Genomic DNA, 22,198 nt, shown 5'->3' on the forward strand with positions numbered 1-22,198 from the left:
AAGGAGCAAAAAGGGCAGGTGCTCAAGCACCCCCAGCCCCCCCCCCCTCTGCACGTGCCTGACCAGTCATATATACCTTGGCCATGTACACAACTAGATTTGCCAACTATTTATTCATAGACCAGCACCTCTATGTGGATGTTGCAGAGAAAATTGAGTCTCACTGTAACAGGTTTTCTTCTTGCTTTCAGTGGTTGAGTACATTTGTGCATTTAGTTTCTTTTGTTGGTTTTCTCTTCTGAGATAAAAACTTGCCATTGTTTCTGAGATCTATGAGTGAAAGCATTCACTTAGTAAACTACAGTCATTGTCTGCTTGTTACTTTGGAATTTAAATTGTTGACTTTATGTTAATTGTTGCCAGTAAGTTGATCATAATTAAGAAACCAGTTTTGATCGGAAGGCATCTTTTGCTTTGTTTTCTCCCTCTAACTCTTTAAACAAGGAGAAGCCCAACAGCTTTACTTTCATGAGTAGAGCCTCATATGGTATTGGCTATTATACTTAATTGCTTTAGGTTTATTTCAATGGACACACACAAAGATGAAAAAAGTGGGCGACGTGGCAAAATGTTACAAAGGAAAGAGGAAGATAAGAATAGAGGAGCAAAAAAGAATGAAAGAGATACAAGAACATTTTCCTAGAAATCTGCTAGTATTTCTTCCGCTGTATAGGAAATAGTACAAGAAATACTTGCCCAAGGAAACAGAACATACTGTGTTTTTGTTTTGTTCTGCTTCGAAACCTGATCCTGTCCTGAGAACACTGACTGTATCAAGTTTATTAACCCCATACAATGGTGTATGTGTCATTTAGTAAGGGAGGAAAGGAGAAAAATATTTTTAATAACCTCTAATCTGATTCTTTGCAAAAATCCAACATCTAAAGTTGCTGTTGTGACTTGTAGTCTTTGGTTTCTTCAAATTATGTGACCAAACCACTTTGCCTGGGCACACAACACACCCAACCAGATAGTTTAAGTTCAGTTTTGAGAGCCTTTCAATGTTTTTTATATTTGTGCAAAAGAAGTGGGCATAGTCAATAATATGACACGCTGACCTTTTAACATGTCGAATAACTGAGTAAATTGTGATTCACTCGAGGTGAATGATGCGAAGTTACTAGAGGATATGCTTAGCTTGAGTTGTCAGACCACATAGAATTCACTTTTAATCATAGAAGTTGAGCTTCCAGACTGTCTGTTGCAGACTGCGATTTGTGGGTGTGTTTAGGAAAACTGTTAAGAAAATGAAGCTTGAATTATTTGCTTTATTTATTTATGTAAAAATTACCTTTTGCCATCAAGAGGTTGTAGATCTTCTTGCTGTGTCTAGCATTTCAAGAAGATTAGATGTTATCTGAGTTGATGATGTAGCTGGAGACCACAAACTACTGTAGCCATGAAGTCAAAGCTAATTGCATTAGCCTGTTTAGATTAAAAAGACAAAAACCCTCATCTGCGAATTGTGAATTTTTTTTGTGTATTTCATTGCAATTAAGCTTGTTCTAACCTTCCTACCTTTTCTCCACTGAAATTTTAATCTTAACACCCAAATAAGATTAATAACCAATGTTATTAAATGAACTTAAAGAAAAAAATTAAATGACCAGGTTGTTTCACAAGGGTTTTCTTGTCAGGCTTGCCCATTTACTAGAAGTCACTTTTATTTACAACAAAATGTTTTTTTCTTTCAGCTTTGCCCTGCATTTAGCAGAATCTGTCTTCCAGTCTACTCCAAACACTTTCTTTGTCTGCACTGAGCACACAACATAATGAAGTCATCACTGAGGGCACAATCTACTCAGGGTATTGGTATTGTTCTGCTACACCTACCAGTACCATGAGAACACAAGTTTATTTTCTTTTCATGAAGAACAGGTTCTTCCATGTTTCAATTATGACAAAGTCTTGGCTAGTCTGAAGTTGTCATGATTAATTTTCAATTTGCATACAATGCGCTTCGTGCGCTTTGGTGCATAAAACATGGTATGCAGTTTTTTTGTCATAAATAACTAAACCTACTTTAAGCTGCTCCACATGTCTTGTGCGTTTGTCAAAAATTGTCACACACCCAGGTAGTTTAAGTTCAGCTTTGAGAGCCTTTCAAAGTTTTTTATTGGACTATCTTACTGTCCTGATGTTCCCATTACAATTGAATGGAAGAGTGCTGGTTTTATCAATACATATGAGTCATGATTTACCATCTGTACCTTTTGTTATAAATGTTTTGCAGTACTTGCACTATCACATAGTATGAAAGGCTATCCATTGCTGAAAAATCAGAGGCTTTGTCAGTTAAAAATTTGAAGACTTTATGAATCTTTGTACTAAAAATCATGTCATAAGCTAAAAACATTGCCTCTGATCCAGCTCTGAACCAGGATAAAAACTGCACGCCATGCTTTAGATCTTGTATTTAAAAAATAAAAAAACAATTTCCCTCCACCTTATTATTATTTATTTATTTATTTATCACTGGAATGTTGTAAACTGAGTTTTAAAGTAATTATTTGGTGGAAATTAAATGGACCAAGTCAAGTTTGTAAAGTAAGTTGAGTATTTTGAGCTTCAGAAAACTTTCAGTATAATGTTTGTTTACCCAGTTGGCCAGAATTATTTGTCTGTCTTCCGGCTTTCCGTGCAAAACCACAGAAGCCAATAACGTGTGGAATGTGAGTTGAGACGACTGTTGCGCATTCACTGACGTTGACGGCTACCTAACCCACCTGCAGTAGATTTCAATGCGCGCGCACGGCTCCCTCCCAGCCTTGTCACAGAGGCTCCCGTCGCTTGGTATTTAAATAGCGCCCCTGCGCACAGAGAGCCACAAGCATGCCTCGTCTCTAGAGAGGCAGGGCGCGACTTGGAGACGCTTTGGTCCAGAGAGAGAGGGAGAGAACTGTGCAGCCGCTGCTGAAGCAGAGCGCAGGAGTTTTATCCCAACTTCACTGCTGCAGGTCGTTGAAACACAGCGACCTTGTTCTCAGGGGTAAGTTCCTGCTGCTGAAATATCTCAGCCCGCCGTCGTTGTTTCTCTCCTCCAGTGTCCGTGTTTATCCAAGCTGCGCATTCCACTGTTATATGACGATGTTGATCATGAGGAGTGATGAAAGTAATCTAGAAATTATTTAAACGATGCAAATTTACAGCCTTTTGCCTCCGAGTGTGGGTTTCCAAATTCTGCAAAAGTGACTTCACTTGTTGCTGATGAAAATAACGCTAGATTTGCGATTGATGGGGAAAATCCTGTTTTTCTCCTTCTCTACACTTACGCAAGAAAGGACGGCAATGAAAACCAAACATTTTTTTAAAAGAATTGTTTTTGGCGTTTTGTTTAGGTGAAAAATGACATGTAAAAAAATGAAATCTATTTGGACATTTATCTATGTGCTCATGAGTAATTGTTGTGATTGGTAACAATACGGAGTGATTTTCTTCTTATTATTTTTTTGATTTGCGGTAAATTCAAGGAGTTATATTTTACGTGTGAGACATTCGACAAATGCATTTCTGAAACCAAAAGTTCACATTTGAAACTTTGCATTGTTCATTTCGTTGCTGTCTTAACATGAACCCAAAATAACTTGCCCCTTTTTACGTATGCTCGGATTAAACAAAAAATATGCTAGAAATTATGCAGAACGGCCTTTGATCCCCGTTTACTTTTTAAATTCATATCCCCCCTATGAATGAAAAACGCTAGTTAATTCACTTTCTTTTTCACGTTCTGCAATGTGCAACCATAACATTAGATGTTGAAAGCACATTTTCACACATCGACTGAAAACGGAGAATAGGTGACCTTGTGGCTCCAGAAGGCACAAGAAGCTGGCCGGCAACCTTTTAAAAAAATGTTATAGAAAACTGGCATTTGCTTCTATCCATGAATTCTCAATCTATGAAAGCAAATAAATGCCCTGATTTGGAAGGAAATGAAATGATTTCCAGTTGCTATGAAACCAATCAAGAATTAACATAACAGACGACTTTGGGTTGTCGTCTGTACTGGTAATGTTGGTGAGTGTAGCAATTATCTAATTTGTGACTCCATATTTGTGCGCCCCTCCACCTTCCGCCCCCTTCCGTCTCCTTTATCATCCATGTCAGTTGCCAGAAGGTATGTAACCCTTAATTAATATTTGCTTGCTATTGTTAATGGGGTTTTTTTAAATCCCTTTTTAGTCATACCCTTCCAGACACAGCAGTATTCCCAGAAAAGACCCTGATCCCGATATTCAGAGCACATTCACCTTCCATTTCCTCATCGTCTCTGGTTATTTCTTATCTCAGTGGGGGGGGCGTTGCACATATAGAGAATTAAAGGGCCGCCAGATTAAGTTATTCCAGCCTGAGCCAAATATGAGTTCACAGTATTCATCATAAATGAGTGGCTGACGCCATGAACTGATGACACCGCTCTTTGATCTGTGGGTGTCTAAAAGTGCGACTTGTCCACATGAATATACTGGTGTGTACAGAACTTTTTGTATGACAAGCATGTGGGGAAAGACGTCAGAATCAACTTTACTGAGAATGTTTGTGGCACATCTGTAATACCTGAAAGTGAGGCGTGAGAACGGGAAACTGCTGGAAAAGCTGAACGCTGACCTTGGTGCTGAATTATTCCCGCTGCGCGCTCAGTGCCTGCCCTCCATGCGCCGACAGCGCGCGCAGAGCGGCGGCTCTCCTGTTTCTCTGACACGCGGCACATTCCTTGCACGCCACCCACGCGGTGAGATGCGAGATTTTCAATGAAAAACGCAACTCGTTCAAGCGGCTTTGCATTAAAAAGAAGAAAGAAAAAAACAAACAAGGGTGATGGAGCTGAATGTGCAGTTGATTTAAGATACAGACGTAATCATTTAATATTTTTCTTTAGCTATTTACAAAACAGGCGCTGTTGAAATGTTTATCCAAGTCTGCTAAATTTAGGCATGCTGTATCCATGTCATTGTCACTGGACGCACAACATTTGAGTACAAATAAAGTCCAGATTGACTTTTTATTCAAACATTTTCAACGGTTTTAAATGGAAACCTTTACTGTATTATAGTTGATTTTTAATGTGACCTATACAAGTATTAGATTGCTAATGAAAATATGCTTTATGTCTACAGTGTTTTGTGTGTGTTTTTCTTCTGCTGCTTGTGCAGCGGAGGGTGCAAAGCTAGCTAGATTTGAAAATGCACTACAAAAATTCTGATATTACTTGTGCACATCTGACATTGGAAGCCAAAAGTGAATGTCTGTTCAGCTGTTGTGACTCAGGGGGATTCGTCTTACAAAACCTCTGAACAGAGGGCAGCAGCACTTTCATTTAAGGAACAGGAAAAAACAGCTGCTACCTTCCTTCCTACTTCATTCAAATAATATTTTCAAGTTTGTTTTCAGAACTAATAATCTTTTTCTAAATCCCTATTTTCTAATCCCTATTTAGAGGTGGAACAGACATTTGGGTTAACTTGTGACCTTAACATTTTTGAATAGAGGTGTTTCTACGGCGCAATCTGATTTTCACAAGCATTTATTGCTTCTTCATTTGATTAAGTTTTCAAACTAATTGGCAAACTTCACTGTAATCTTCTTTGGACAATTGTTTAGGCATAAAGTTTTGGTAAAAAGTAATCAGGTGTATTTGCTGGGGCATTGGAGCACACTGGAGCATGTGCATCAATGTCACAGTAAAATTGATATTGTTCAACCTATGATTTGAATGTTGCATTATTGATCCTGGTATCTGATGTATAAGATGGGGGTTTTGTGTTTTCGTCGATTCAGAGAAAAAGAGATCCGTTGACACTATGGTCTGAGCGGTGTGGATCTATACTGTACAGTGTGTGCAGGCTATGCAACAGATTAAAAAAGGATTGATCTGTTCCATTTACTTTGAAACTACAAGCATACTAGAGAAACTTACAAGCAGACTGGAGAGCTATGAAAATGTACGTGGAGGTTAGGTCACTTGAGAGAGGCCTGTTTATGATTCTAAAAGATAAGGCTCACCTGCATTGCAGCCCTCAAAACAGGATTCAAATTTAAAGTACTTTTCAGAAAACAAAGGAACAGAGGAAAGGAAAATTATTATAAAGATGAAAAATGACAAAATGGAACCTTTTAATCATCAGAAAAACAGAAGCATAGCTGTGCTCATTTTTAGACAAAAAAGCTAAAACTGGATTCATTAAATCTTTTACAGAATATGAGAAAACACAGTCAACTGTAATGCTTTTAGTCCTATTTTAAGGTACCCAACAGTTGCTCTATGTAACAGGTTTGTAGTTAATTGGTTCCAGACCTGAGAAGCAGATAAATGAAATGTGCTCTCCCTTTCAGTTCTGAAAGTTGAGTCAACTCTAAGTGGTGTTGCAGGTTCATATAGATTTAGTGGCAAGACCATTTAATACTTTACTGACCATTAATCAGTTTTTATCCTTTAACTAGCATTTAGGCCAGGAATTGAACTGGGAACAACTGGGTAGGACTGTAGCCTCTGTATGTGGTGTGTTTGAACAACCACTCATCAACAGTGAGGTGATTTTATTTAAAAAAAAATAAATAAATAAAAAGCAATTTTCAAATAAAGCACCAAAATGTTGTTGAAAAATTAATTAGAAACAACTACTGTAGCTCCCTATTTTAAAAACAACTTTTTCCTTTTAAATATTAAGAAACCTTTGCAAGAAAATGTAGCAATATTGCATCTTATTGCATGTTTCTTTAAGTGATTCAATTCGATGTTACTAATTGGTTGCTTAGTCTGTAAAGATTGTTTAAGTCCCATTACAATGTTAAGTTTGTATCCTCATTACTAATGCTCTTTAGCATAATTGCGGCAAATAATTGAATGTTGTGGAGATTTCCAAATAGAAATAATCTGGAATTTATTTACAATATTCTAAATATTTGCTTTTCAAATTATTTGATACATGCATCTGTTCTAATGCAGTTCCCTCAGTGTGCAGAGGTTTAAACAGGTTTTAATAGATGGTAATTTCTGCTTGAGAACATCACCTGCAAGATAACTCCCCTGAAAGCAAACTATGCTACAGATCCTAGTCTGAATTCTTTTTATTTTTCTTACTATTACATCTGTTATGGTACTAAAAATATATCTGGGTAATAAAGGATGCACTTTCACCACGTGACTTTACAAAAAAACATGGTCACAAGACCATTTCAGCAGGCATTTATAAGCACTAAATAGATATTTAGTAAATTAACAATCCATTTTTTGCAGCTGTGTATAGTAGCACTGGCTGCTATGGTGATTCTACAGGAAGCAATGTTGGGCTTGGAAATTGATCTTGATGCAACATATAAACTGACTTGAGATGATTTCTAAAGAACTTTGATAATTGATTCCTACCCCTAAATCTGCCCTGGTCATTCTTACAAATCATTTTCAGAAATCCATGCAATTTTCTTGGACATTGTGCACATCTCTTAAACATTTTACTGAAGCTGGGGAGAATGTGTAAGTATCTCTGGATGAGAGATTTTAATTAAATCCTGTAAAGAGAAAAATGGAAAATACTGTACCCAAATAAATAACCAGTCAGTTTTTATGTGATGTAATCAGCCATGTGTATGTGGATTCTCTACTTATTGTAAATTATAAAAGCAAAATCAAAAAACCACATGATCCCTGACTTGCTTCTTGTTTTTTAGATGAAAATATAGAGTAAAATTTTACATAAAGTTTTGGCTACCAGCTTTAATAACTTCTGTACCCATTTGACTGACTTATCAGTTTAACTAAAATCATTTCTGTTTCCTCTTTTCAGAAACATTCCTGGGGGAAACAGTACAAGTGAACACATAGACACAAGTCACACGCACACACAAGCACAATGCAGGAGTCGGAGCCCACAGTCTGCCAGCTGCAGCCCAACATCATCTCAGTGCGCCTTTTCAAGAGGAAGGTTGGTGGTTTGGGCTTCCTGGTGAAGCAGAGGGTGTCCAAGCCGCCTGTCATTGTGTCAGACTTGATTCGCGGCGGAGCAGCAGAAGAGTGTGGCCTGGTGCAGGTGGGCGACATAGTGCTAGCCGTCAATAACAAACCCCTGGTAGACCTTTCGTATGAGCGAGCGTTGGAGACTTTGAAAAATGTGTCGCCTGAGAGCCATGCTGTGCTCATCCTCCGAGGGCCCGAAGGGTTTACCACCCACCTGGAGACCACCCTGACCAGAGACGGCCGCCAGCGCACAGTGAGGATCACCCGACCTGCCTTCCCACCCTCAAAGTCCTTCGATCAGTGGTCCCCTCTCAGTGCATACAGCCCCGGGCAGCAGCTCAGCAAGGAGCCCCAGCTGAGGGCCATTGAAAACCTGTCCTCTCCTTCCATCACTCAAACGCTCTTGCAAAGGGAAGGGATGCAGGGCCAGGACGGGGGCCGCGGAGCTCTCCTGTGCAACGGGCTGGAAGAAAACAATGACCTGCTTAAGGAGATTGAACCGGTGTTGCATCTCATCAAAAACAGCAAAAAGGAGATTAATGGTGAAGGCCAGCGGAATGCTGGGAGAAGAGATGCAGAGATTCAAGTGGCATGGTAATTTCTAATGTGATAAGTCATTATTGATCCCTTAATTTAACTGTCTTTTGCCTTTATTCCCCTCCAAGCTTATGACTGGAGTTAGCAGTTAGCAGTCGGAATTAGAAGTGAAACCCTTGTGGGGGAGATGTTATTGGCTTACACAAGAGCCTGCACCTGGTCTGGTTTCAGAAAGAATTCCTGTTCACTCTGTCACCATGCAGTCTCTGAACAGCCTGGCACATCTGTGTTGCATTAGTTGTTACATCCAGGCTGTCAGCGCTGTGACTCAGAGTACAGTGGTGTACATAATTCATGTCTGCATGCTGGCCTCCAGTAAACCCCACTTAAAGTGACAGTATTTGGAATATATTTGTCAGCTGCTTTTCTTAATTCGCTAAGCCAGCTACGATGGCTCCATTAAATGACTTACATCAGTTTGGCAGCTTTCCCTTAATTGTGAGGCTTGTGGCAAAATCCAACAAATTTGAAATGCATGGCAGAATTGAAATAATTTGCATGGGATATGTTAGTATTCTGCATAAGTAAGTATATTAGGGTTTTTTTGTCAGCTTGTGAGAGATTTAAAGTTCACAGCTTGGAGGAATTCAGTAGATAAATGTCAGGGCATTAGTTCAGTTGTCCAGGATGTCCTAAGAGGAAAATCTAATCAGGAACATTTTCCAGATGGTCATTAAGGTTGCACTTAACTATAGAATACTTGAAGTACTGTAAGCTTAAGTACTCATTTGGGACGAGGTTTCACAAGATCCTTCAGGAAAAAGTAATGAAAATCAATGTTTGACTTTGCCTAAATGGTCTGCACAGTGTTCTGTTATTGACATATCAGCTATCTGCTCCCACAGCCTAGTGAAATCACATTGAGGTTGCAGTCTGCTTTTGATCAATATCTCATTTTTTACCCACCAGTGAAACTCTTTTTGTGCATCATAAATATGCTTTAAGTGATTTGTTGCTTTCTGTGGATAAGTATACAGCATAACAAACAAATACGGGAGTTATGTTTTGAATAGTTTCAGATGAGTTCACATAAAATGGATTCAAACACAGTTGAAAACTAAAAATCAGAGGGTATTCAGGTGTAAGATGATGTGGTTAAAATTGGTCTTTATTTGCAGTGTCCAAAAATGAGAACTTAACCTTCAAGAAGGCACCTAACATTTTAAAATTTATTTTAAAATGCAATTTGAGGTTGAATGACGGTCTTTTTATAAAATACTCGGCAGCAAAACTAAAGTTGATCAGACTTGCAAACTAAACCCTAAAAATATGTAAACTGTTTCTTCATCCTTGTGATGAGTCATAGTAAAGTGATTCTCTTGGTTGTGTTCAGCATGAGATGGAATTATTTGATTCTTCTGCAACATCAGTCACTACGTGTTACACAGACAGTAAACACATGACTCCTATTTGGGTCAGAAACCATTTCCAGGATTAAGGAACAGATTGTGGAAGTTTTTACTCTGTAGACGTTCAAACCAACAAGCTGAAATTCTGAATAATCTTTTGTTTTTGTTTTTTTGCAAAGTTTCACTTAATTTTATTTTTTACTTACTTATTCTTAAGAAATCCTCCTACTTCTTGTTTGGTCTCAGACCTCAATGGTTTTATACTCCTGAACCTTTACCCTTCCTGATGAAGCCGTAACTCAATCAACTAATTTTATAACGGTACACAATATGATCTTATAAATTAGCTCTTAATTGTGAGGCTATAACTCCAAAAATATAGTCAAGGTAGAAGAAATAAGATAATTTGAATGTCTGCATGTCTCTTTGGGATCTTCTGCAGTAATGACAAGGGTTGTACAGGAAATACTCAGCAAAAACAGACGTATTAAAGCCAAACTTCCTCATTCAAAAGCACAATTGTGGTCTGAGTGTGTAACAGGGCATGCCAAAATCAACATTTTATGCACAATCAAGTTAAAGTTACCAGAGAGTACATTTCAGCAATCGGTAAAAGTTATATTTTAACTTTTTTTGGTTTCTGATAAAGATCTCAACTGAAAATGAACATAAAAAACTGGTTATTTTTAACATAAATTTTCATGTATTTCCGGGTAATCTTTCAACAGTAACGTTTCTGGAATCAGTTTTTAAAGACCTATTGTCAGGAACAGAAAAGCATGGAACAATGGCCCTTGCTTGTTTTCAGCAGAGAAGGAGGTATATTTTCACAGCTTCACGTCAGGCAGATGATGCTCTGCGTCAGTCAGCAGTAATCGCAAATGACACATGCGACTTCTCCCATTGTTTCAGCCCCTTTGAACTCCAACTCTGCAGCGTCGGAAAGAATATGCTTTCCCAAATTGTGGCAATAATGAGATGGAATGTGACGGGAAGTGTGAAAGAGAAAAAGGATGCCTATGAGGATTTTCAATTGCCACGGACACGTGCTCATGGCGATGGCAAGGAAAGCTGGGCGGGGTGGTGGTAGGGGGGTTGAGTGTGTGAAAGACTGTAGGAGGCGAAATGTGTGTGGGTGTTTTTGAATGGAGGAAACCAAACTTAAACAGGGAAATTAGTTGTTTTTTTTCCCAAGTCCTGTGTTCTTCAGTGTGGTGGCAGCTCCAAATCCCACCCACAATCCCATTTTCACAGCTCAGATTGAGATATCTCACAATTATGCACAATCCTTCTTCACTTGTAATATTTCCCTATTGTAATTTTTACACCTCCTGGTTTGTTCAGTGTTTTTATTTAAGAGTCATCTGGATTTAAGCTTGCATTTCTTAGAATTTGCTTGATTAGTTTTGCCACAAAGTTATTTAAATAATCCATTCCTAGCACTACCTGGAGCACTAAACAAATCAGTGCACCTGTATACTTTTGAAAAGACAATCCTGTTTAAGGTTTACCTTTTAGACACAGAAAGCTTTCATAATTTTAATAGCACTGGTGAACAAACAGTCTTGTATCCACAAAACCAAAATTGAGTATTGTTTGCAGTCTGTGTGTGCTTTTAATTGTCTGGGTTTGCTTTTTTGTGAGATTTTTAAATTGAATTGAAAGTACCTTGTGCAAGATCAGAGTGCACACACCTGATGGAAAATTGGGTTTCTCTTCCAGGGACCTCAGTGTGGGAAATGAGACATCCATCCAGCTGGGTTCGGATAATGACAGAATGTTGAAAGACGTGCCAGTGGCAGACCACAATGCTGATATTGACAAGGTAAAAAACAAAAGTACAACTAAAACAGCATGTTGAAATAATAGCAATGCTTTAAAAATGAAAACAATCTGAAAATAAGTTTATCCAAATTAGGTGTGAATGACCCACAAATCACGGTTGCTTTTTCTTTGCATTTGTCTGTACTGCAGTTTAAGTCTGGCCAGGCTTTGCTACAGTGTCTTATTTGTAACTCTTTTACATTTTGTCACATAACTGCAAACTTCTGTGCATTTTAGTACGTATGTGAAGCAGAAGGAGAAGGAAACACTTTATTTGTAAATATTTTTAAAATAATGTGTGGGAGGCAGTTGGATTCAACCCACCACCTCTGATGGCACTGATGGCACCAAATGCAGTGCACACAATTTCTTTCAAACCTCACCTAATGAGTAGATATGGTGCAAATGTGTGTAGTTTTACTTCAGCGTAAATCCAGCTGTCCAGTGAAGGATTTTGTGTTTGTTAGAGAGGATTAGTGAATAAACAGAATCATAAGAAAAAAGAACATGGCTTGTCAAGGATAATGCTGTGAAGAAGCTTAAACAGATTTGGGTTACTAAACAATGTCCCAAATCTGAAGCACTACTCCGTCTATCTGCCAAACATGGGGAAAAAATTATTGCACAGCTACAAATCTACCAAGACATGATTGTCAACTTTAGATGACAGGCTAGAAGAGCAGAACATTCATCAGAAAAGTGGTCAAAAGGACATTGGCACATCTGGAGGAGCTGAGGAGATCCATAGCTTAGGTGGATAAAAATGTTAAGAGGACAAATGTTAGTCATACTTATCACAATTCTGGTCTTTATGGAAGAGTTGCAAACAAAACAAACATTACTGAAGTCGGAATTATGCACATCGATATGCACAACCATATCGATGTGCATATGGTGGTGGCAGCATCATTCTGATCATTTACATTACATTACATCATCTACATTTCTTTATCAAGGACAAGGAAAGGTTACACCAGGGTGGGACTTCACCTTCCTATCCCCACCGAAGTTCAACGCATATTTTTACAATTTAAAACATGCATTTTAGTAGGGATATGTCTTTATCATGCATATCCCTTTTGCACCTGTGCACAAGGTGTCAAACTGTTTGCTGATCCAATCACCTCTGCATTTTATTTTACTGATGATTATTTGTTGTAGTGTTAAATCTGACCTTCCACACAGAAGGATCTCATCATCGGTCTCAGTGATGTGGGTAGTGTCGTAATCTGCACACAGCCCGCATTATCTGCACAATTTTAACGCTTCTCGAGGCTTCATCAATGCAACCGGATGGAGTGGAATATTTCCAGTAGACCTAATGAATACATGCAGCTGCAGTACGATTTCTTCCTATCGAATGAAACCTTTTCTTTGATTAATCAATTCTTTCAGACCTACAAAACAGAATGCAGATTCTTTTGGAATGTGTGTTTTGTTTTTCATAGAAAAAACAGATTTGAATGGCTAACTGACCTCAGAGGTGAATTTAATATGAAACATTTTTGCTCAAACCTGAAGTACTTTAAAAATGTATTGAAATGTGCATTTTGGGGAACATAATTGTTACAAAACCATAAATGAGAAATATTACTCCACAGAAAATCTTATTGAACAGTTAGTGGTTGTAGAAAATTGCATGTCTAATTTCTTAAGCTGCCAGAATTTGAGATGACACGCTCACCTGCAATTTAGTTTTCTCTCTGTGGGAAGAGATTGTTCTTAAATCTCCAACCTGAATTTCTCCTCCATTATGATTAATATATAATCACTCTGCAAAACTATGGCAGCAGATTGTTCTGTAAAATTATAACTGATTTCTGGTGGCACTCGCTTGAAGAAGTCACTGAAGCAGAAAACTGTACCTCACAATCTTTTATTTTTTTTCCTTAAATCCTAAGAAGTGCATAGATATTTTACAATCACCCTTTTTCTCTTCTCAAGCTGTCTGTTTTATCCACTTTCTATCAGCTGTTCCCATCTACCAGATTTTGCCGCTCATCATCTCAATTTCCCATCAAATGTTTTAATTGATGGGTGGAACATTTGCTTCAAATACTTTGGTAATTATGCTCCATCATGCCATTCTCTTAATCAGTTTAGCTGTTATTGTAATTTCTTGTACAGCAGATCCTCTCTTTTCCATCCATACCTCATTCTTGACATTGATATATGTTGATTTGAATCTGATGGGCAGCAGGAAGGAGGACCGGATCATTTAAAGAAAGGAAATATAAAATGGTCTTCATTCTGATAAATTGACCTGTTTTGAGTTGAGAAATACAAGAAAACCTACAGTGGTCAGAATTTATTTTCAACCAGCAGTTGATGTTCACTCTTCATTTATTCATTTGGCTTGCAGCCTCACAGAGGTGTGGACATACAGATTCATCTATAATTGATGGATCACAACTTTGGAATAGAGCTGTTTTTAGCAAATTGTCACACAATTCCTGCATTATTCAAAAGTAAATGACAAAAATACCATCAGTTTGTGGCTTGATCCTAACTTTGAACTTTTTTTCTCTGTATTCTGACAAAATATGAAGTTCTGTAAACATGTCAGACCTCGCCAAGCTCGCCTAACATGTCAACTTTATGACAGCAACAATGAAAAAGGTCTGAACAGGTATGTCATGTTTTGAGTGATTGCCAGGACAAAAAGATTGCCTTTTTTTCTTTAAAAAGAAAATGGCAGATTTAATCTGTTTTGCAGTACATGAGACTTCCTCAAACTGCACAAACTATTTACCTTTTTTCCTGCTGGTGATCAGAAAAGGTTTTGTATATCAGGCCTATTTGACTCAATTGTGTTGATACCTGAGCTTACAGCTAAAACCTGGCTCAATCTGGGTAGATGATCTCTAGCCCATCAACATAAAGTAACTTGGGTGTCTCGATGACAGTCAAAGTTCAAACCTCAAAACTTAGACACCTTCAAATCGCTGTGCATAATAGAACACCTGCACACCTCAAATGGAAGCTATGGTGTAAAAAATAAGAGTTGTTTTACAAAAGATTAGAACTTGTTGCCTTGCTGTACAATGTATTAAAAAATACTAGTTGTCAAAAGTATTTATTTCTCTTACCCTTCCTGTTATATTCTTCATCAAGAATACTAACCTTTCTCAAATCACACACATTCATAAGTTGCCCTGAGTTTTGACCTCTAAGGTGAATGGAACTGAGCTTGCTAGTATTGAAAATGTCACAGTCAACTTTACAGGGATCTAGACACAAGTCTGTCAACTAGCATTGGCTTGTATCTCCTTTTACTGACTTTCAGCAATGCACCTTATTCCTGGGAGGCTTACTGTGGAAGCGATTATGGGTCTTACTTCTGGCGTCTTACCACCGGAAGTAGCAGTATTTCACTGTAATTTGGAGGGTTTTTTTTCCTAATCTATATTCATGATAGAAGTTACATCTCTTTTCGACTATTGTTCAATATTTAGTAAAGCTTGTATACGGACACGCCGTCTGCTATCTGAGAGATGCTCGGTACAGAGGATCGTAATTGTGAGTTTAATCACGGGGAGCGACAGGAACACGATCGTTAAGTTTTGTAACGGAAACACTTAATTAGCGGCGCTGCTAGCAGCTCGTTTCTCTGTAGAGCTGACAGTAATAAAGAAGAGAAAAGCATAGAAGCTGGTTAGAGTTCTGAGCTGCCGTTTTGCACCGAAAGTGTAAAACAACTACAACATTGTGATGTGAATTTCATTTTTCGTTTGAACTTAAAAAATAAAGTTCATGAAGTGGCTGTGGCAAGTGTGTTTTATCATGTTTGGGCCAGCAATACATTTTTATAAGACAAAATAAAATATCCGGGTTTATTTAGTCCATCACAACCAGAACCTCGAGGTTCTCCGTTGCTCACTGTTACTGCAAACCAAGGGAGAAATGACCGCAGCTGCTCTGCTTCAGACCGTAATATGGAGAATCTCCCCATTGGACTGGGACCAAACCGAATCACACATTAACCTGTTATAGAGAGCAACTTGCCACTGGAAAGTGCCGTAAGATGCCCTTGTGGAGCTCGGGTAACTGTTGTGCTGTTTGTCGCTTTACTCTAATAATCAGGCCAAGTTTAATTTGTGGCAGCAAGTGTGTTTTGAACGTGCTCCCAAAACGAAAGCAGTTTAGGGGCTGTTCCGGTTTGCGGCGGAAGTCGCGCCCATAAATCACGCAAAACCTCATGAGGTCTAGGTGGATGCACGGTGCACAGAACTCTCATTGGTAGATGTTTTGCAAATTAATCTGGATTCAAGGCAGCCATATTTGAATTTTAAGGATGGTGTTTGTACGATTTTTGAAGTGTTGCAGATTTTCTGATTGGAAAATTCCACCTTGAGTTAAGAAACAAATGGAAAACTTTACAAAGCAAGCTCTTCTACTTCCACCTCCATTTTTTTCTCAAATCAACTGGATTAAGAATTACAAACTTAGCATGAGATGATCTGTTTTGATTGTTTTTCCTTTTATTATAGCTGACAATTATGTTTCTTTTTTTAAAGTTCTATTTTGACATTTAAAATGTGCATTAGTACGAGGCATAAACTTTAAAGAGTATGCTGACATTCAAAACTTGTACTTGTGGGAAAAAAAATCTGCTAAAGTCTCAAACGTTAATGCCAAAGTTACCATTTAGTCAATCAGCAGCTATATGTTGTGTCACTGTCAAGAGATCCTGTTTCAAAAAATCTTTTTTGAATTCTGGCAAAAAGATTTTCTTTTTTTCTTTTTTCAGAACACTAAATTCTTCCTCAACTTTAGTGTCAATCATGTGTCACTGTTTAGCTGTGCAGTGAGTCTTGGCTGCTGTTTGAGACTGAACGTACCACAAAAAAGGTCTTTATATGTACTGTTCAAAGCTCCAAACTCCTTTTTGCAAATTGATAAAACACAAAAAGACTCAGCCAGTGAACACTGTTGGCATTCTCTCCAGCAAGCATAATGATTATGTTCCTGTTGCTCAAAACTGTGTAATTAACAATGCAGTGGGAGATGATGAAAGAGCTTCTAAAGAGTGACATTGATTACTCTGATCTTTGGCAATCACTTGCTGCTTTTCTCCGGCAACGTTTACAGGCGACTTTGGGGTTAAATTGCCTTCATTGATCAGTCAGTAGCTTGAGAACCCCAATGAGGTGAGAACTGGCTCACCCTCGACTTACGGTTTCGCACTGATTGCCTTTATCCTAGAGTGGAAAATAAAACAGAATTGTAAGAGGGGAAGAATGTGAATGGTTTCTGTAATGGGCTCTGCTTCCATAAGCCTGTGCGAGAGGATCTTGAACACAATGCATAACAATTTTCCTTGAGAAGAAAGAGCTTGGGTCCAAGCTGATTGCATGGTGAAACACTTCTGGATAATGCTTGTTATCTTCATCCTAACTCTCCTGTCATAAGCTTCACTCACACCCGCTTCCTGGCTGTGGCACTTTTCAGCTTTTCTCGATACGACACCTGGTGAGAAACAAGTCGTCCAGCCAGCCCTGCAAGTGTTACAAGGGTCAGAACCTATTAGAGTAGTTATAGTTGTGACTAATGCATATATACATCTCTGTGTTCTCTCTGCAGTCTACAGCCCAGGGCAGGATCTCACCCATTAAATCTGTGCAGAATGGCAGCCCCTCCAAATGCCCTCGCTACATAAAGATCAAGAACTGGGAGACAGGCACTGTCTACAATGATGTCCTCCACCACAGCTGCAGTAAGGTAAGGCAAAACATATCTATTGTTTTTTTTTATTTTTATTTTATTTTTTTATTGACGTAACCACCATCCAATATTTAAGCAAGGGATTTTCCACTATTGTGTAAATCAATCTACAGCGGAAAAGCTAATTAATGTACAATTATCATAGGGATGAACGAGAAATGCTTTTAATCTGCCTCATTAATTTTATTTCAAAACAAAAAGACACATTAATGGTGCTTCCATGAACATAGAAAACACAACTTATATAATCTTAATAAATGGAAATAGATTGATACATTTATTTAAACTTTAATTACACTACAAAAACTAGTGATGAAATGCAATTTCAATCATTTCTCACTAGTTGCAGCTTTGTAGTTGTTGGAGGGCATACATTTTAATTTTCACAACCTTCAGTTTTCAGGGATTTTTCTTTCAACCTTAGCCTGGTAAAAACCAGCCCCTTTTTCTACACTTTGTGAACTTTGGTGATATTTGAAAGGATTTTAGCTGATTTTACGAAATCCTAGTGTTTGATTGTGATGTAATGCGCCAGTTTGACCGTGAAGGAAGCTACTCTATGGAGCTTACTGGAAATTGTATCCACTATAAATAATCTTTCCCCACTGCAAAAAGAGAAGTGCCGAGCTGAACATCTTTTTCAGCAATAAAATGTCTTGAGCATTCCTCTTGCGCCGGCTTTAATTGCACAATATTTGGAAGCGCAATTAGAACCGCATTCACTTCTGCTGCCATTGCAACTGTAGACAGACTACAATTCAAAAACAGAAGGAGTTGCAAATGAGGATATTGATTTTCTGCACTGTTTGCTGATTGGCCAGGATTAAATGCATCCTGAGAAATCCAGAAATACAATGGAACAAATCCCAGAGGGAGCACTGAAGGGAGATGAGAATTGAATGGAATTGCGTAGGAAGGTATTGACCAAACTAGTTCAATCTTGTAGTTTGTGATTTTCTTTAAAGCTTAAATTTTAGATTTTAATATAAAATCTGTTTTTCATCTATCATTTTAGAGTAACACTCAATTACTGAATAATTGGATGCATTATCTTGGACTATTGTATTAAACAGAGATAATATCAAAGGTTGCCATCGTTGTAGTCCCTAAACTCAAGTTCATAAAGGTTAGCAGAAAAATGACATGGGTATTTCAGTGTTTGAGATCAATTGAGTAGCAGCTATCTCTTTTAAATGTGTTTTTGTTTTTAAATTATCCCCATGATTTGAACAACAGAAAACTGCACAAAGAAAGTGAAATCTTAATTGGTCATTATCCAACACTATTATGTCAGAATTGTTTGTGTTGCATGTTTATTACGTGACTGGCTATGCTGTTCTATTCCTAATTAGACAGCCATTGTCCGTGAAATACAGACCATAGGAGCCCTGACAAGTCTTTTAAAATGCTTCCTGTAAAACAATATTTGCAATTACTTGTAACCCATAAATTCCAATGTGGATCAAATTCTTGTATAGTCAGATGTGAGCCCATCTGTCCACAGATTAACCTTGACCCATGCTGGGTCACCCAACAGCACAATGATCACTAAACACGCTAGTAAAACTTCAAACGACTGTCGAAAATGGAAAATAATTGCGTTGTTGCTGAAGCTGGGTGATGGGCTCCTAGATTTCCTGGTTATTCCAGACCCATGCATAAATAAGTGCCCCAAAATGCAGCAACAAAATCAATATTTTTATTTAATTTCACGAACATAATATAAGAAAGGGGTGGAGGTATGATCATGTGGCACGCAGGTTCACAGTTTACGGTTTCAAGTGTTGTGGCAGCTGATGTGTGCAGCACTGTGGGACAATACCTCTGAAACTATGGGGCCTGTTTTTTCTCTAATCTTGTTTGGAGAGTGCAAATATCCAAATGGCCAATCTTCATTTTTTTAAAGTTTCTATGTATTTGACATTATTAGAAAGCTTAGAATCCACATTTTCAGTATCAGTAAACAACTCTAGTTGCTTCCAGGGAGACCTGTTCCTGGTTTTGTCGTGGCCAGTCATGAATTCTTGTGCTGTGACCAACAAAACCTAAGAAATGTTTCTGAAATATGGCATGTATTTTCTTACATGACTAGCTGCACAAATTTGACAGGTTATTTGTATCAAAAGGTATCAAATTGACATTGGGTCCATTTTGGGCTGATATAACAAATAAGTAAGAAAAGGCCATGTTTGTGAGGAGACATGTAGGACTTTGTCAGATTTTACTTGTAAATATAATGGCTGCAGAGCTTCACCTTGTACTACAAGCTGGACATCAGAGGAAGTTTCTCAGTTGACTGAATAGTGTGCACACTCACCATTGCACAGCTTGACTTCAGCAGTCTGAAATATAATAGCATAGCTTGGTGTGTCTTTTTTGTTGTTCTATTCATTCAAGAGCTAAATTTCCTTTGTGAGGATTCTTGTCTGATGATTTATAGTCAAACAGCAGGGGATTAGATATTATGGAGTTTTTTTTATTGAGTAATGAGTGTCTTATAATAAAATAATATATCATCAGTACACTGTTATTGGGCAGTTCTTCTGTAAAAGAGAACTAGGAGAATCAATATAAAATTTTCATTTTTGTGATATTCTTTTTCTTGGTACTTTTTGTAAATATGTAACAAAGCCATCCTATTTGACACCTTTTCTAAGAAATTACATTTCCTCCACATTTTAGGCTCATAAAATCTCTAGCCATAATTGGCACACTGGTCAGCTGTCCAACAGCTGCTTATAATGGAAATGTTATAATTTTCCTGGTATGGGGTGCTGATTTGTTAATTTCAAGAATTGTGCCTTTAAAATGATTCTTTGCAAAATTCTCGAAAAAAGTTCACATCACAACTTTGGGTAGGAGGGTTTTGTAAATGAAACGCCTAACTAAAAATAAATGTTTGGGCAGATGAATTTTTACTTATATTGTGACCCCATAAATCCAACAGACTTCTTGTTCAGGTGAGCTTAGTTGTTGCACTTAGTTGTGGTCCAAAGATGCTTAATCAACGGACTGTGAGTTTACAATGTAGACATCAAACATTGAACCAAAGTGACTGCATGAATTTTATGTTTTCATGTAAACATCTTTAGGGATGACATACAATTTGAAGAGGAATGTTTGTAGCTAAACAATGTTTAGATAATTCAGCTTGCTGCCAGCGTTAAAAAAATAGAACTGGCAACGTCTAAGGATAAAGAGAAGGAATACATTTGTAAAAACAACAGTCTCTTGTTCATGATTTTTATTTTTATGTTTTTTTTGTTTTGTTTTGTTTCTAAGAAGTTGCAGAAGTTACTTTTTCTAAATCAGCTGGTATTTGATATGTTTTGTAGGCTATTTGCCAAGTTAGCATAAAAACTTTAAATGTTTCACACCTTATACAATATTATATAATTTTTAAAATGCTTCTTTACATGTTTTTAAAACTATGTGGCAATTTCACTTGCTTGGGTGAACAATGTCAAATGTGGTGCAGGTGTTTGACTCACCTAAACTTGCAAATCTGTGCGCATCTGACTCATGGTTGCAAGAACACAAAATAAACGGGACCAAGCAAAAATTATTACTCTTTAAAAAGATAGAAATACAAACACTTTTTGTTTTGTTAACTGACAAAAGAAATAAAAATCAAAGACAAAACTGAATCTTGTTAGCTCAAATTATGTCAAAGAAATGCTGTCAGAAAACCCCCACAGTTTGCCGGTTTTAAAAGAATGACAACGAGGTTCTGCTCAGTAAATTATGAAAAAAGGTTGGCGGCTCCTAGGTAGTTGAAAAGTTTGCTTTAGTCTTGAGCCAACTTTCTAAATACTTGATGAAATGATTCAAAATTACTCCCTGAATTATTTTTGGTGACAAAATATTATGTTGGAATCTGGTGGTACTCAACATTTCTTTATTGTCCACATATTTTTAATCCAATGTCAAGCTAAGTCAGGTATTTTTGAATGGGATAGATCTTTTTCCAGCAGAAATACAGTATGTCGGCTGGAAGGTTAGCATCCATTACTTCGTTTGCAACACAAACTAGATGCAAAAAAAAAACTTTATTGATCCATTTTAGAGACCTGTGTGATATTTTTCTCTGTGATATTGCACAAAAGAATTAAAATAAGATGTTCAGTCATTTCCGACACTTATGGGACTGAAAGTCTTGGACGATAATATTTTTTTTCTGTTCATTTTTCAGTTGCTTTGGTTTTTTTCACATCATATTTTGTCACATCGCCAAAGTTTCTATTTTTAGTCAATGAGTCCACCTACCAAAGAAAAGGTGATCATTGCTGTTTTTAAGCATGCACCGTCCATTTGTAAACAGAAACCTAATCCCTTTGACTTATTGGACAGCCTGTCATGTGCATCCCAATGAATGGACTGTAATGGCATCTTCAGATTTATTATATATCACAGATGAGCCATCTTATTCCAAAGGGACAGCTGGCTGGCATGAATGCCCAGAGCAGTGTGACGAGCGGATGTGCTGGAGCATGAGTTATTCCTTTATTTTATTTTTAACTCTCTACTCATCCATTTTTCCCTTTTTACTCCGTCACCTCTTTGTTTCATCTGTCTTGCTCTTGCTTGTCGGTTACCTCTCCCCAGTTTCCTGTTTTTTGTTTTTTTTTGACTGCTTATTCCGACTTGAAATCCATTTGTCTTCCACTGTTGTTTTTTTCTTTCCTCAGTTTGCTCAAGGATTTTTTTTTTTCTCTTCATATTTCTTTTTCTTTTTGAACACATTCTTGCA

At 37.6% G+C, this 22,198-nt stretch overlaps 1 protein-coding gene across 2 annotated transcripts in view; it reads left to right on the top strand.

Moving 5' to 3' along the window:
- The first annotated feature begins 2,805 nt into the window (after positions 1–2,805).
- Positions 2,806–22,198, top strand: part of nos1 (nitric oxide synthase 1 (neuronal)) — a 52,126-nt gene continuing 32,733 nt past the window's right edge. The window contains exons 1-4 of one of the 2 annotated variants that reach the window (XM_028034322.1): positions 2,806–2,989; positions 7,785–8,548; positions 11,623–11,725; positions 17,308–17,445. In XM_028034322.1, coding sequence (XP_027890123.1) covers positions 7,851–8,548; positions 11,623–11,725; positions 17,308–17,445 — 939 coding nt within the window. In that variant the 5' untranslated portion in view covers positions 2,806–2,989; positions 7,785–7,850. The remainder of the gene's footprint in view (positions 2,990–7,784; positions 8,549–11,622; positions 11,726–17,307; positions 17,446–22,198) is intronic. The other variant, XM_028034323.1, reaches the window with a different exon arrangement.

The sequence above is a fragment of the Xiphophorus couchianus genome, chromosome 12 (genome assembly GCF_001444195.1).
Source record: "Xiphophorus couchianus chromosome 12, X_couchianus-1.0, whole genome shotgun sequence".
NCBI classification, from domain to species: domain Eukaryota; kingdom Metazoa; phylum Chordata; class Actinopteri; order Cyprinodontiformes; family Poeciliidae; genus Xiphophorus; species Xiphophorus couchianus.